The sequence below is a fragment of the Microtus pennsylvanicus genome, chromosome 8 (genome assembly GCF_037038515.1).
Source record: "Microtus pennsylvanicus isolate mMicPen1 chromosome 8, mMicPen1.hap1, whole genome shotgun sequence".
Classification (NCBI taxonomy): domain Eukaryota; kingdom Metazoa; phylum Chordata; class Mammalia; order Rodentia; family Cricetidae; genus Microtus; species Microtus pennsylvanicus.
Genome location: NC_134586.1, coordinates 1,534,320 through 1,550,071, shown reverse-complemented (window position 1 = coordinate 1,550,071; position 15,752 = coordinate 1,534,320). Strand labels below are relative to the sequence as shown.

The 15,752-nt window shown below is 47.9% G+C and overlaps 1 protein-coding gene across 1 annotated transcript in view; it reads right to left on the bottom strand.

Moving 5' to 3' along the window:
- The window catches only part of Tmtc1 (transmembrane O-mannosyltransferase targeting cadherins 1), a 217,226-nt gene extending 209,917 nt beyond the window's left edge, over positions 1-7,309 (bottom strand). Inside the window, exon 1 of the mRNA XM_075982230.1 lies at positions 6,844-7,309. Coding sequence (XP_075838345.1) covers positions 6,844-7,142 — 299 coding nt within the window. The 5' untranslated portion in view covers positions 7,143-7,309. The remainder of the gene's footprint in view (positions 1-6,843) is intronic.
- Between the last annotated feature and the right edge of the window lie 8,443 nt (positions 7,310-15,752).

Sequence of the window (15,752 nt, the reverse complement as noted above, 5' to 3'; positions counted from 1 at the left end):
GGGACTGTGGAGGGTCTGGATGAGGCCAGTCTCCTCTGGATGAGGACAGGTTCTTTGTACTGAGTGTTTGGTCCCTAGATGGTGGACCAAACCAGCGAGAGGTATTCTACCATGAAGGCTCTGATCTGAGCACGGATTTTCCAGCACTGGACTAGCAATTCACTAGTATTATAGGGAGGTGGAGATCACAGGGCATGAGGTTCTGGGGGATTCATCTGGTCCTGGGCTCCTGTCTATGACACTCTCTGCTTCCTGCTGGATGAGGTGGCGGCTCGGCTCTGCACACCTCTGCTTCACCACAGGCCCAGGAACCACGGAGCCAGCCAGCCACAGACCAGAACTGTGAGCCTCTTCCTTTCTTAAGTGCTCTCAGGCATTATGTCACAGTGCTGGAAAGTGACGAAGAGATCAGAGTAAGAAAGTAAAGGTAAGACATTGAGAATGCATAGATCAGGAGTCCTGGGCTGGCCTCCATGACAAAGCAACGTTTCAGCAGATGCTAAAGGTACAGAGAAAGCCAGCCCCATGTAGCTGAGAGAAGGGCTTTCCAGAAGAAGACTGCCCAGCACAGAGGTCGCCGGCAGCAGCAAGTCTGCTCTGTGAAGGAGTGAGTGGGTGGAAATGGCAGTCTAGACATCAGCATGGGAGGCCGGAGCCCAGGACTTTGCAAGCAGAAGCCACATCTTATCAGCGGGAGAGACAACCACCATTCCTTTGGCATGACCAGACATTCCTCAGCCCTCACAAAGAGGAATGGCTAGACTCAAAGTCTGGAAAGAATAAGAGTGTGGCTGCAGAAGAAAATAGAAAGACCTTTGTCGATATAAACAGACTGCTTCTGAAGACAATTCTAGGACCTGTAGAAAAACCCTGCAAACTAACACTCAGTTCCTCTCCTTCCCCACTCCCCCTATACAACCAGACTGATATCTAGACTTACCTATGCGGCCACAATCACAATCTCTGCCTCCAGGGCTTTCTTGGTTTAATATAGAAATTTTAATTTCTTTAAAATCATTTTCCTCATAGAGTCTTTATCACCTTTGATTCTTTTTTCCTTGCCTCTGTGTTGTGTCCATCACAGAATGTGTGGGTACCTTAATCAAATATCCCAGGCCATCTCCACTTACTGTCTAGAGCACACAGAAAGCAGTGTCACCCGGCAGAGAGAGAGAGACCTCAGGGAGGTCAGGCCTGCAGTAAGACCTAGGATGAGCATTTCAGGGTTCTCGGGTGCAGAGCGTGGAAGCTAAAGCTTGCACGTTCTCAGAATTAGTAGAACGCTGAGAAACATGAGAGCCGCTGGCAAAATCTCTCATTACCAAGCCTTAAAGCATCGCAGGTCCCCACAGCCACTTATATTAACATATTCTATTTTTTAGCTCTGACATTTAAACCACCCACTTCACTCTTGTGATTTATGTTAGCATCAGAAGCATTGGGTAAAACTTTATCGCAAACAATGATCTAATAGCCTAAACATGGAAAGATAAGCCGTGCGTTTAAGGTCCCGTGATCAGCCTTAGCTCCCCATCTTTAGTGCTGAGGACCACGGGTTCTGTTGAGACAGGCTCCACTCAATGGTTGGGTGGAAATTTCCACAGGAACTTCTTCTCAAGAGGAAAGGGGAAAAGGATAAAAATGAAAACACTAAGTACCTTTTAAATCAATCACGGCAGTTGTTCAAGGGGGAATTAGGGGCACTGTGGCCTTCGGTTCCGTGTCCGTTCAGTATCTACAGAGAAGCTTAATGCATTCCTCCTGATTTCAGAGGTCATGACCAGGGAGGGAAATGACACGGTGTTCTTTCCAGGAAAATAGATGCAGCGGGAGACCAGAAGAGACAAAGATCAGATGTTTCCTTTCACATGCGGAACTTGGATTTTATAAAGTTATAAATCCACATATATAATACACACACGCACACACGCACACACACACACACACACACACATAGAACATGCAGGTAAAGGGGACACTATTATGCAGAAAGGGATGAGTAGGAGGGGCAGCCAGAAGAAAGGGGCGGGGAGGCCTGGATACAGCGAAAGTACAGGATGTACTTGAGCGAAAACCATCTGTGTGAAGTCCCTCTCCCCGATTATGCACACTGAATGAGCACCAATAAAAAAAGTTAAGGACAAAAACAGAAGCCAAATCAAAAGAACGTGAGGACAGCAGAGTAGATTTACACATGGTTTGTTTCTTCTCTGCTATTGTCTAAAAATATTCCTGCATGTCCTTGCTCATGAGAATATAAGAACAGAGCAACCCAAGGAGCAGAGGTAACTGCAATACTTAGGCATGACCCCCGGGAATAATGCAGGAAAAAATATTTACTATAGCCATGTGAGAGGTCACCATTACCTCACCCACGCAAGTCTGATGCTTGGCTTTGGAAGCCAGCAAGGCAGGGAGACGGGAGAGGGGGCCATACACAGGAAGTAAGCGTGGGTTAGAACCGGGTTAGAACCACAGGCACACTCTGCCACAGTACACTGGTCTCACTGCCTCTGAGGCTCCACCTTAACAAGATAAACTTGTAGAAGGCCTGACTCTTCACTCCAGTTACTCATACCTGTGCCGGCACCGGTAAGAGCTGGGGGGCGGGGGAGGGGGGAGACTTGAGGCCCATGACCTGAGCAACTGCTGTCACCACCAGCAACACTTCCTGCTCAGTTTGCATGGGACTCCAAGCCCTGGAAACCTACTCCAGCCTTCTCAGCCTGATTATGGCCACTTCCTTCTCACCTCCAAACCTCAGAAGTGTCTCCTGGGGTCAGCCCTAAAGCAGAACCACACGGGGAGGAGGGGTCTAGAAACAGTTCAAACAGAGCTAAAGAGATGGCGTATACAACCCTGTCCACCTTGTCTCACTGTTCCAAACTCTGCAACTAGTATGCTCAGGTCAGCATGTGCTCAGCCCACTGCATCTTCTAGGTGAGAAACACGAGGAGGCTCTTACTATATATATAATACATAGGTATAGCCGATATTCCTTATATACAAACATCTGTCCAGCAAAAGAATTAAATATCAATTTACCATGTTTGTTCTTAAGAGAGTTTCTATCTCTCAGTATGTGACATTTGAATATTTAATATTCAGTTTAACAATAATTTAAATATTTAACACTTAAATGTTTAAAACATTGAGATATAAACTTACTTTTACTATAAAAAAGAGAAAACAGTCTATATTTTGATTTGGGATTCTATGTGAGCAAAAAGTAAAGTACAAAAATGAGAGAAAAATGGACAGGCTTTGGGACATTTATAGTGCAGAATACTATTCAGAAGTGAAAAGGAATGAACTCTTCATTGCACACAACCATCTGAATGAAGCCCGGAGAAATGCTGAGATTAAGAGGGGAAAAGGCAATCTCAATAAAGTGTATGTTAAGCAATCTTGCTTGTGTAACATCGAAATGATAAAATTATAGAGGAGGAGAATTCGTGGTTGTCACGGGTCAGGGTGGGAGTTTGTGGACTGGATGTGAGAGCTTTGGGGCGCTGCTATGATGAGGAGGCACAGAGTCCATGAGATGGAAGTGTTCTAGGCCTCGTAAATGCAGTAGAATCTCAGTAATTGACACCTGTCATAAAACTGCCGAGAACTAAATATACCCCAAAATATTAGTAAAATAGGCATGCACAGACCGATGAAATCTAGGCGTGGGGAGACCCCACAGATCATACCAATGCTATGTCCTAGCTCCCAGGACCACTAGCCCAGGGGTGGCCACGCCCACAGTGGGTTCAGTACTCCCATGTCGATCACTAATCCCCGTCAGGCTTCCCTACAGCCTGACATTATGGGCATTTTCTCAACTGAGATTCTCTCCTCACCGATGACTCTAGCATGTGCCAAGTTGACATAAAACCAGCCAGGACAGTGGGCCAATGCCTGATTCATAAGTGATCCAAGGAGTTTGACATCCTTTTAAACAGGTTTAAGTTATATAGGTCTCTAGACATGGTAGCTCACTGGATCGGTAATCTCAACACTTAGGAGGCTGAGGCAGGAGAACTGCCATGAGTAAAAAACTATCCTGGGCTGCATAGTAAATTCCAAGCCAGCCTGGGCTGTGGAGTGAGAGCCTGTCTCAGGAAATAAAACCAAAACAACACAACAACAAGAAAAACAGGAGGAAGAGGAAAGGGAAAAATATCAAAAATGTCCAAGGTCTTCAAGGACCTTCCGTTCATGCAACTGCACAGGGACATGGGGTGTACCTAATTGACTGTGGAAGACAGAGCTACTCTGATAGAGACTGGCCGTGTGAGCAGAGCTGGTCTGCTTTCTCTTGCCCTCTCTGCTCTCTAGACTTTACTTTCTATTGCTGTGATAAACACCACAACCCAAAACAACAGAGGGAAAAGGGCTTATCTGCCTTACACGTCTGAACCACAGCTCCATCATTTGGAGAAGTCAAGGCAGGAACAGGCAGAGACATGGAGGAACACTGCTTACTGGCTTGCTCAGCCTGCTTTCTTTTTTTTTTCTTTATTTTTCGAGACAGGGTTTCTCTGTAGCTTTTGGTTCCTGTCCTGGAACTAGCTCTTGTAGGCCAGGCTGCTTTCTTATACAACCTACGACCACCTGCCCAGAAGTGGTACCACCCACAGTGGGCTGTGCCCCCCCCTGTCAATCATTAACCAGGAAGATGTCCACACAGGCTTACCTACTGACCAATCTGATGGGGGCACCATTTTCTCAATTGAGTTCCCCTCTTCCTAGATGACCCTAGCTTGTGTCAAGTTGACTAAAAACAACCAAAACAAAAATAACAACAACAACCACCAAAAAACCTCGTTGCCACCCCTGCCCATCAACCCTGCCGATTTCCCCACCAAACCCCCCCACGGAGGTGGGGGGAGATGAAGTCAGCTAGTGATATAAGGGGTGGAGCTGCTGCACAGCCCGCCCTCCCTTCCTCCTCTGCTCTGGCAGAACTCCTGTTAGGAACTATTAACAACACTTGGACAGCAAGCCCATCCGCCAACAGGCATTCAGTCCTGGCTCTTTAAATGGAAACACCTCAGGCCAGGAACCAGGGCTGTAAAAAAGTCTGGAGCGCTGTGAGCGTATTCACCTTCCAATTAATCAACAGCCTCGCCCACTCGATGAAAATGTTCATCGAGTGTAAAAGGAAGCGTTCCTATTTTTAAGATTAAAAAAAAACACTTGGGAAATTAATAAGGCTGAGAAACCGCAGCTAAAGGCTATCTTGGGTTGAAAACCAACACAACTTTCCAAAGATAAATGTTTGTAAAACATCTCCTTGAGAGTCAGACGTGTTATTTTCTCGCCCTCTTTAAAACATTAGTTTATTTGAGAGAAGTGTGTGAAAAGTCAGCTGCCGGGGTTTCCTCTTCTAAGTCATGGGGTCCCTGGGCCTGAAGGCCCATGCTGACTGTTACTTTGCCAACTGTTCCCAGGGATCAGTTTAATGAACTAAGGCTCCAATGACAAGGACTGGAAAGCGGGTTAATGCGGGGCTAATACCCTGTGAGCTGTGTGTCCCTACTCACACAAGCTCAAATGCGGAGCCAAGTTACACTGAATCCCCTTTTTGGCTCCAACCGGTCCTTTCCCCAGAATTCTAAATTCAAGCGGATACCCCACCCTACAGACGAGTAACTCCCGGTCCGGATCCACTACTTCAGACCAGAAACGCTGAGTCATGATTCCGGAGCTTGGGCAGGGTCTCTCTGCGACCCCAGGCAGGTGCCCCACCACTTTGTGCGTACTCGGTGCGAGTCCCGGAGTCTGGGCGCCACACGGTGGACTCAGAGGCTGCGGTTGCGGAGTTCTGGGATGGGGAGGCTGGGATTGGAGACACTGGGGTTAGGGAGGCTATCAGCGGCCCCGCAAAGCCTGGCGCACGAGAGTAGGGTGCCTGACCCCTCTCCCCAGATCCTGCCTGGAACACTCACAGCCTGGCAGCTCCAGGAGCATCCTCGGCCACTTGTTCGGTCCCCTCTACTCATCTGCCTAGCAGTCAAACCTCCCGGGAGAAGCTAACAACTTGGAGCATCGCCACCCTCTGGAACACGCGGATCGCCATGAGAAGACTGGGAAGGGTAGGGAAGGGGTCGGGTGCGAAGTCAGATCCACCAGCACTGAAACCCCGGGAACCTAGCAGAGGGAGCATAGTCTCTGGGGAAACTCGGTCCCAACTCCGCAGCCGGTGCCCAGGAGCCAGGAAGCGCGGGAGAACCTAGGCTTAGCTGGGAGGACAGGGGCAGAGCAGGGAGGTCCTGAGTAGCGCGGAGAGAACCCAAGACAGAGCCAGAAGAAAACGGTGCCGTGCTTGAGAACTCGGGCAGAGCCTTAAAAAAACAGGAGTTGACATTGGCAAGGACCAGAGGCAGAGCCCGGAGGACTCGGGACAGAGGCTGGCACAGCAGGATCAGAGCCAGAACCGGAGGATTTAGCCAGAGCGACGAGGTCCTGTGGCAGAGCGCAGAGAGAAGCCGGGGCTTCTCTGACAGATACTAGACAGAGCCGGGAGGACCCAGAGCCGAGGAGAAATCACTGGGGATAGAACCAGGAGCGCCAAGCATACAGCCCAGAGGACCCGGGGCAAAGCCAGGAGAACCCAGCGGAGCAGGGAGGAACAAGCGTAGACCCTAGAGGACCAGGCTGAGCCTGGAGAGCACAAAGTAAAGCGAGGCGGATCGGGCTGATGGCTAAACGGTCTAGGGTAGAGCCTGGAGGAAAGAGCTGAAAGGGGAGGACACCCTAGAGAAGGTACGGACGGATCCGTCAGAAGTGCCCCCGCAGTGACACCCCTTCTCCGGGGACAGGTGCCCGGACCCCAGGGCGCACGGGGCTCACCTGAAGGACAGCACGCACAGCGGCCGATAGGACTTGTGGCTGGTGCTGTCCGCCAGGCCCTTGCCCCAGAAGTCGTTGGCGAAAACGGCCCAGCGCAGCGGGGCCCCGGGCCGCACGTCGGGGTTGTTCACGATCGCCCACACGTCGTCGTGCACAAACTCGCCCCGCAGCGAGCGGCCGTAGCACAAGCAGCTGGCCCCGGCTAGCAGCGCCGCGGCTCCGGCCGGAACCAGTCCGCAGCGCGGGCGCCGCGAGGGCGCGCGCTCCCCGCCGCCGCGGTCCCCGCGGGTCACCAGCATCGCGCCGCCCGCACGGCCGCTCCCGAGCGGCGCGCATCCTCCCCGGCTGGGGCCCGGGTGCGCGGCGGCCTGCGTGGCTCGGGCATCGCGCGCCCACTGTCCCCGCCCGGGCGCCCCGTGCTCGGCCGCCGCGGTGGCCCAGCTGCAAATAAACAGCGGTCCCCCCTCCTCCCCGGGCCATCGCCGCCGCCTCCGCCCACTGCGCATGCCCGCTCGCGCGCCTCCGCCTCCTGGATCCCGGGACCCAAGGTCCCTAACACCTGGCCTCCGCCTGTGGGCGCCGCGTCCCAGGCGACCAGAACGCGCACAGGTGGAGCGGGGGGCGCTGCAGGGTTCGCGGGGTGGTGGTGGGGGGGAGACACACGAGGAAAATGCCACTCGGGGTCCCTCCGGGTACTCCCGGTTGCTCTCCCAGACCTCTCCCCTGCCCTTCCCAGGGGCGGAGGAGCAGGTTCCTAGCCGCGAGCCGGGATGCTTAGCAGGTGCGCTGTCTGCACCCCAACACCGTCTCTCCCCAGAAGAGCAAGAGATTAGACAACCGCAGGACAGCGCGCGGACATGCTCCAGCGCCCGCGGGGCTTGAAGCCTTCCACCGCGTTGCGCCCTAACCCTGGGAACGCACGCAGCGGTCCCTTCCCAAAAGCCAAGGGATGCATCCCGGACTGTGGACTATCTCCTGGTCAGGTTTCTCAGCTGCTGCTGCTAAGGCTTATAATAAGTCCTGGGTTTGATTTTTTTATTTCCGTCCTGCTGCCTCTCCCTTTTGTTTTCCCTTTAAACTCTTAAGCAGTGAGAGAGATGCCAAAAGGGCTTTCTTTTGGTTTTGGTTTTGAGACGCTGCCTTACGCCATCCTCCAGGCAGGCCTGGCATTGGGCTAGGGAAGCCAGGCTCTCCTTATGGAAATCCTCCTGCCTCAGCCTCCCTGGCACACCTACTTCACCATGTCTTACTGGATCTCTTGGGTGTGACCATTGTCTCCTGGGTACTGCATGCAAGACTACCGTGACTCTCGATACAAATTAAAACTGTGGACTGCCCGGGCATTGCCTCTGACTCAGAAACTTCCTGTCGTTCCCGAAACTGTTCTACTTTTGAATGCCAATCGCAATATGTAAATAAATGAGGTATTCCAAGTAACACTGACTTTTCCTAGCATTGAAAATCCCGTTAATTCTTTCAAGCCACTTGTGAATTGACGTGGCTTTATTTCTGAACTTAACAGATTTCATACACCCAGACCACAAACGTCAAAATAAAGTCACCATTAAAACAAGCCAACAAACAAACAACAACCAATTAAGAAAAAAAACTTTTGACAAGAAAGAAAGGAAATTTGAAATGTAACGGAAAATTTGTTCTTTGAGCCTTCCAATGGCTCCTTAATTTTTAACTGCTGGGCACTTAATTCAGCAGTTCCCAGATTAACAGGGACACAGTCCAAGACACGACCCATTTCGCCTCTTTTGGTGTTTTATTTACTGTTGGTTTTTCTTGGCGAATTAAAATTGGTGAGAGAGAAGCAAAGCTGAAATCCTGAGCCCTAGTGACAGCTTCCCTAGAACATCTGATCCTCAATGACTTCCCCAACCAGACCCCACAACCTGTGTCTTTAGCTTCCTCTGTAGTAATAAAAAAAAAATGTATTTACCTGGTACTAAGGAAGGATAGAGGAACAAAGCTACTCAATCTCTCTCTCTCTCTCTCTCTCACACACACACACACACACACACACACAGACACACACACACACACACAGAGAGAGAGAGAGAGAGAGAGAGAGAGAGAGAGAGAGAGAGAGAGAGAGAGCATTTGTGGAAGAGACTGACTTGTATCTATGTGTGAGAGTCAGTATGTGTATTATGTGAGAGACTGTGTGTGTGTGTGTGTGTGTGTGACAGACTCTCTGTATGTGTGAGATAGATTGACTGTGTGTGTTGGAAGTGATAAACAACACAAGAGGAACCTTTCCCAACCATAACTGGCTCTCTCTAGAACAGCAGAACAACACCACTGTGGAAATGGTCACTGATGACAGATCAGTGTGTGTGTGTGTGTGTGTGTGTGTGTGTGTGTGTGTGTGTGTGTGACGAACACGGGCTATCTAGGGACAATACCCTAAACCAGGAGAGCAACATCAAGAACAGATTCTATGACAGTTCACTTCCTCACTGCGCCTCTGCCACCTCCACAAGAGGCACATCTGCCCCAATCTCAACACTTTGAGTTTTTAGGTGACTCAGAACCAGAATCAAGATGTTACCAAACTCACGAGGTTCAGCCTACAGCCTTCCAGTTTGGCATTGGTGTGAGAGCCACACTGCACAGAAACCACACTTTGAGGGTTGGGTTTGGTATTCCTGAAGCTCCAGGAAACACCACTGACAATGTGGTGTTCAGGTGAAGCTTGAAGTTCCACGGGCTGGAAATAGTAAATGTGTTTTGATGTATGATATCTTCAATATACAGCACATTGTGAGCCCCGGAGCACCTATAGCAAAATTCTCCCAGATCCTCATTTCCTGACCCAATCTGCTCTGTGCCACAGAGTCTCTCGAGGTACAAAACACTCAGTTAATAATGATTTAATGTCTTGCTACTTAGTCACCAATTGTTGCTAAGATCTTGGTAATTGCAGGAATACTACCCTCTAAGATATCCATGTCCGTCTGGAGAGATCTAAAGCAAACAATCCCAGAAGCACCTCTGAGGCTCCGCCAGAGTCATTTGTACACATCTCAGGAACAGGATTCCTGAACATCAGACAAAAGTCAAAGGCAAGTCAATATTTTAATAAAACCCATTTCAAATTAACTACAAAGACTCTTTGCTTTGCTAAACCTTCATAAGCTTATCCTAGGAGCTGAGATAATATGCACTGCCCTATAAAATCCAGTTTTAGCAAAGAGGCTTCTTAAGTTTGATGATGCCAAATATCTGATCAGATTCGTATTCACCATCCACTCATCAGTGTCTGACCATCCCGACTACAGAATTATCCTGGTAGATCAGTTCAGCCAGAAACTTCTTATAGCTGTAAATTATCAGCTGTAAGATCACAGTATCCTTGATACTGTGATAGGATGCTTGAAAGACACAGAGTAAGGCAGGGGGAGGGTTTATCTGGGCTCACAGTTTGGGGAGATGGAAACCATTACGGCAGGAAAGGCAGGGAGGGGAAAGAAAGGTGGCAAGATCCTGCTTGTACCCAGATGAGCAGGAAGCAGGGGTGGGATAGCAAATAGGAAGGCCCAGCCCCATCAGCCCACTTCCTCCAGTGTGGCTCCGCCTCCTAGAGGTTCCACAGTCTGCCCAACAGCACCAAGCAGTCAAACAACTGCAGGATAATCTGCATTCAGAGAACAGCACCTTCTTAACTCTGATACAGTATTTTAGCAATACCCTGTCCACCCCCTTCCCCGCACACACACAGTTGACTTCTGAATATCAATTCCCACTTGACTCCTGGGTGTATTCAGGGTTGAGTCTGATCCCTTTTTCCACAGCAAAGCCTTGTTGCCATGGTTCTGTGCCTGTCACCACTATCCTGAATCAAGTCAGCCTGACTGTGTTTTTACAAATATCATTCGATGATTTGTTTTTCCTTGAATAAAGTTCGCTGTGATTTTTTATCCTAGCGATACTCTCTAATCAGATGGGTTCTAGAAAGGAGATCGAGCGCAATGTTACAAAGACATAAATTTAGCAAAATGATTGACAATACTTCAAAATATTAATTTTTAATGTCTAGTAATTTAAATATTATCTCTTCTTCAAGACAATCCTGTAAGCAACGGGCAACCTGTGCTCTCAGGCTTGCCCAGTCTCTACCCAGACAAGTGTGGAGCAGTCTGGGATGTCATATGTCTGGGGTAGTAGCTGTGGTCTTCCTGGGTCCCAGACTGGTGGATGCACAGGCTGCATCCCCAGGAGATAAGACAGACTCTACGTGAAGGTAAATTGGCTTCCCTTCCCATCCTTGAGGCTGTACTGCAACAGCTTCACATAGCAAACCCAAGATATCTCAAAAAACGTCCGTCATCTTTAATATTTCATCACTTAGCAACTTTGTCACCCTGCTCCTACAAAACCAAAGCACGCGTGTGTACACTGCACCTTGACATGCTAGAAGGAAGGAAAATACCTTTTTCCTCCTGACATTTTTGGCTCTTCTCTGGGACCACATAATAGACGGCAGATTAACAAGAAAAGGCTATAAACTGATTTGATATATTTGAAAGACCCAGGAGACATACAGAAATGAAGACCCGAAATTGAACCTGCTATATTCTTTTTCATTATATTTTATGTGGATAGATGTGTTTTGCCTGCATGAATGTCAGCACACCATGTGCATGTAATGCCAATGAATGCCAGGAGAGGACTTGAGCTACAGACATTGTGAGCGGCTGTGTGGTGTTGGGAATCAAACTCTGCTCCTTGGAAGAGCAGCCAGTGGGTACTCTTAACCACTTAACATCTCCTGTGCCCCAACTGGTGGGGTTTGTTTGTCTTATTCCGTTTGCTGGAGAATAGGATCATGGGATAAGATCATGATAAGATAGATGGTGTAAAATGACAGTAGTAACTGGGGAAACTTGGCAAGGCCGGTCTGTCACATCTGGCACGGTTCCAAGAACGTGGCCTGACCGGGGCAGTGTTGGGGGAACTGCTCAGACCCTAAATAATCACTCAGAAACGACATTACTTGTAAAACTTTTTGGCCAATAGCTTAAGTGTATTGCTAGCTAGCTCTTATCTCTTTGGTTAACCCATTTCTACTCATCTGTGTATTGCCACATGGCTGTGGCTTACGGGCAAGGTTCCAGTGGGCTCCAGTGGAGGTGTCTGTCCCTGGTGGGGAGCTACATGGCTTCTCCCTGACTCTGCCTACTCTCTCTCTATATCTCTATCAGCCTGGCTATATTGTTAAGTCATTGGCTGAAAACAGCTCATTCACATATATTTGTATAATTATTGCATACAACCTAACAAGAAGTGGTGTTATTCTATAGAGTTGAACAGGAGGCAGGTGTAGGAAATCTCAGTAGGAGCAGGCTGTAACAGTTCAGGGCTTCCATGTCATGTTCGGTGACAGCTCAGCACAGTTCTGTGCTGGGAGATTTGTTCCCCAGTGTGTGGCCTTATCTGGAGGGGAAGGAACCTTCAGGAAGCCAGGTCCAGAAGGGAGGCATGAAGTCAACGGGGGCATTCCCTCCAGAAGTGGCCCCTAGTCCTGCTCTTTTCTGTTTCTTCCCTAAGGTGAGGGGTTTTGTCCCTCCACGCACTTTCCACCATGACCAGTTCAAAGTGGGGTCCACTAGCTGGGAGCAGCAACCTGGGAAAGTGTGAGCCAGGGCTGGAGAGATGGCTCAGAGGTTAAGCCAAAGGTCCTGAGTTCAATTCTCAGCGACCGCATGGTGGCTCAGAAACATCTGTACTGAGATCTGGTGCCCTCTTCTGGCGTGTGGGCATACATAGAGGCAGAATGTTGTATACATAATAAATAAATAAATCTTAAAAAAAGAAAGAAAGTGTGAGACAAAAATAAGCCCCCCCCCCTTTAAAGCTGATTGCCTCAGACAGGGGTGGTCTTGTGACCAGCTGCAGGCAAAGGCACCGAGGAGCCGTACCTCAGAACGCAAGCCCCAAGCCCCATCAGTGAAAGACTGGATTTCTCCAGAGAGTTTGGAGTCTGCATTTGAAACTGCGGCGCATACACGTAATTATCCTCTGTCTCCGAACTGAAATTTAAATCATTATCCGCCACAGAAAAGAACACTGTTTTCGCATGAGGCAAGTGTTACATGCATACATTTTTATCTTACACTTATAAATCAAAATGCTACTTTTAGTTTCTCATACACGCTCCACAATTTACACAAAATGTCAGAAGCACTAAAATGCCACTGTATACATTTACACTTAAAATTAGATTCGTAGTTACACAGAACAAGGTTGCGCGGAGAGTGAAATTTTTAGGTAAAACTCTTGGGTCAGGTTCATGAGCTCTACACAAACTTTTTATTTTCAGATCATTTATCAGACATTTAACCCAGTGCTGTCATGGCTGGTAACACATTCTCAGCAGCTCCTGTAACCACTGGATCAGCAGAAAGAAGTATCTCCAAGACAAAGATAATAAAAGAAAAAAATCATGATCATAGTATTGATCATGAATTATGTGCACTAGGGTCCATCTTGTGCTATAAAGGAGATAACCGTACACAGAGACACAGAAAGAGCCTCATCGTGGTGCTTCACAGGGATCTCAACAGGTGAAAACCATCTGTAACAAGACCAAGCGCTTATGAATACTAAGGCACCTTGAGAATTATAAACTTTGAGCATTTGTTGTTAGCAACAGGGTAAGAGGGAAGCCCGGATACAGCTGCAGTTTAAAGAGATCTTTTCAGAGACATCTACTGTGCAAAGTGGGATCCTTGACTTCAACAGTGAAAGGGATTTCAGGATGGGTCAGTATGAAGCAGAGTTTGAGTTTATTAAGAGCTTTAGCACAGACTTGAGCACAGGCATTAGTGAAACAAGAGGCACCCAGGATGGGGCTGGAGAGATGGTTCAGAGGTTAAGAGCACTGACTGCTCTTCTGGAGGTCCTGAGTTCAATTCCCAGCAACCCACATGGTAGCTCACAACCATCTGTAAGAGATCTGGTGCCCTCTTCTGGCGAGGCACACAGGAAAGGAGAATACCCCCCAACACACACACACACACACACACACACCTCCCTCCCTTCCTCTCTGTAAATGGGGTGTAGGGTGTCTCCTGAGGTGCATTGCATTGCATTGCAGCCGTCAAGGTAAAGGCACAGCTCACCAGGGCTGCACAGGGGGTGTAGGGTGTCTCCTGAGGTGCATTGCATTGCAGCCATTGCATTGCAGCCGTCAAGGTAAGGGCACAGCTCACCAGGGCTGCACAGGGGGTGTAGGGTGTCTCCTGAGGTGCATTGCATTGCAGCCATTGCATTGCAGCCGTCAAGGTAAGGGCACAGCTCACCAGGGCTGCACAGGGCAGTCAGGCCACATTTTTTCTTCAACCACAAATAAAGTTCATAGTTTTGTTCATGAAATTCACAGAACATTTCAGATTTATGGCTTTGAAAGGAGTTAAGAGCATACTTCAAGGTCATGTGCATGCAAACCTTAAATATGGTTCATTGCTATTTTTACATACTTGTTTGAAAATATCTGTATGTAAAAGGAATGTTTGCCTCCGTCAGCCACCTTCTCAGCAAATGCTGGGGACTGTTAGTCCTGAATTCCTCTCAGCTGGTGAGCACTACAACCTAACTCATCCCATGTCTCCTTAATTTCCCATCTTTCTACCCTCACTTATTATTTCCATTTTTAAAACTTAATTTTTTAAAATTGTGTTTATTGAACTATATATTTTTCTCCCCTCCCCTCTATTCTTATGCCCTCCCCTTCTACTCTTTCCCATGGTCCCTATGCTCCCAATTTACTCAGGAGATCTTGTCTTTTTCTACTTCCCATGTAGATTAGATCCATGTAAGTCTCTCTTAGGGTCCTCATTGTTGTCTAGGTTCTCTGGGATTGTGAATTGTAGGCTGGTTTTCTTTGCTTTAAGCCTAAATCCACTTATGAGTGAGTACATATGATATTTGTCTTTCTGGGTCCGGGTTACCTCACTCAATGTGATGTTTTCTAGCTCCATCCATTTGCTCACAAATTTCAAGATGTTGTTTTTTTTTCTGCTGTGTAGTACTCTATTATGTAAATGTACCACATCTTCTTTATCAATTCTTTGGTCAAGGGGCATCTAGGTTGTTTCCAGGATCTGGCTATGACAAACAATGCAGCTATGAACATAATTGAGCACATGTCCTTATGGTACAATGGGTATCCTCTGAGTATATACCCAAAAATGGCATTGCTGAGTCTTGAGGTATGTTGTTTTCTAATTTTCTGAGAAATCACCATACTGATATCCAAAGTGGCTGTACCAGCTTGCATTCCCACCAACAATGCAGAAATGTTGCCTTTACTCCATATCCTCTCCAGCATAAGTTGTCATCAGTGTTTTTGATCTCGGCCATTCTTACAGACATAAGATGGAATCTCAGAGTTGTTTTGATCTGCATTTCTCTGATGGCTAAGGATGTTGAGCATTTCCTTAAGTGTCTTTTGGCCATTTTAGATTCCTCTGTTGAGAGTTCTCTGTTTCGGTCTATACCCCATTTTTATTGGATTATTTGTTCTTTTGATGACCAATTTCTTGAGTTCTTTGTATATTTTGGAGATCAGTCCTCTGTCCGATGTGGGGCTGGTGAAGATGTTTTCCCATTCTGTAGGCTGTTGTTTTGTCTTGTTGACCATGTCTTCTGCTTTACAGAAGCTTCTCAGTTTCATGAGGTTCCATTTATTAATTGTTGCTCTCAGTGTCTGTGCTACTGGGGTCATATTTAGGAAGTGGTCTCCTGTGCCAAAGCATTCAAGTGTACGCCCCACTTTCTCTTCTATGAGGCTCAGTGTGGTTGGTTTCATATTTAAGTCTTTGATCCATTTGGACTTGAGTTTTGTGTATGGTGATAGATATGGGTCTATTTTCATTCTTCTACATGTTGATATCCAG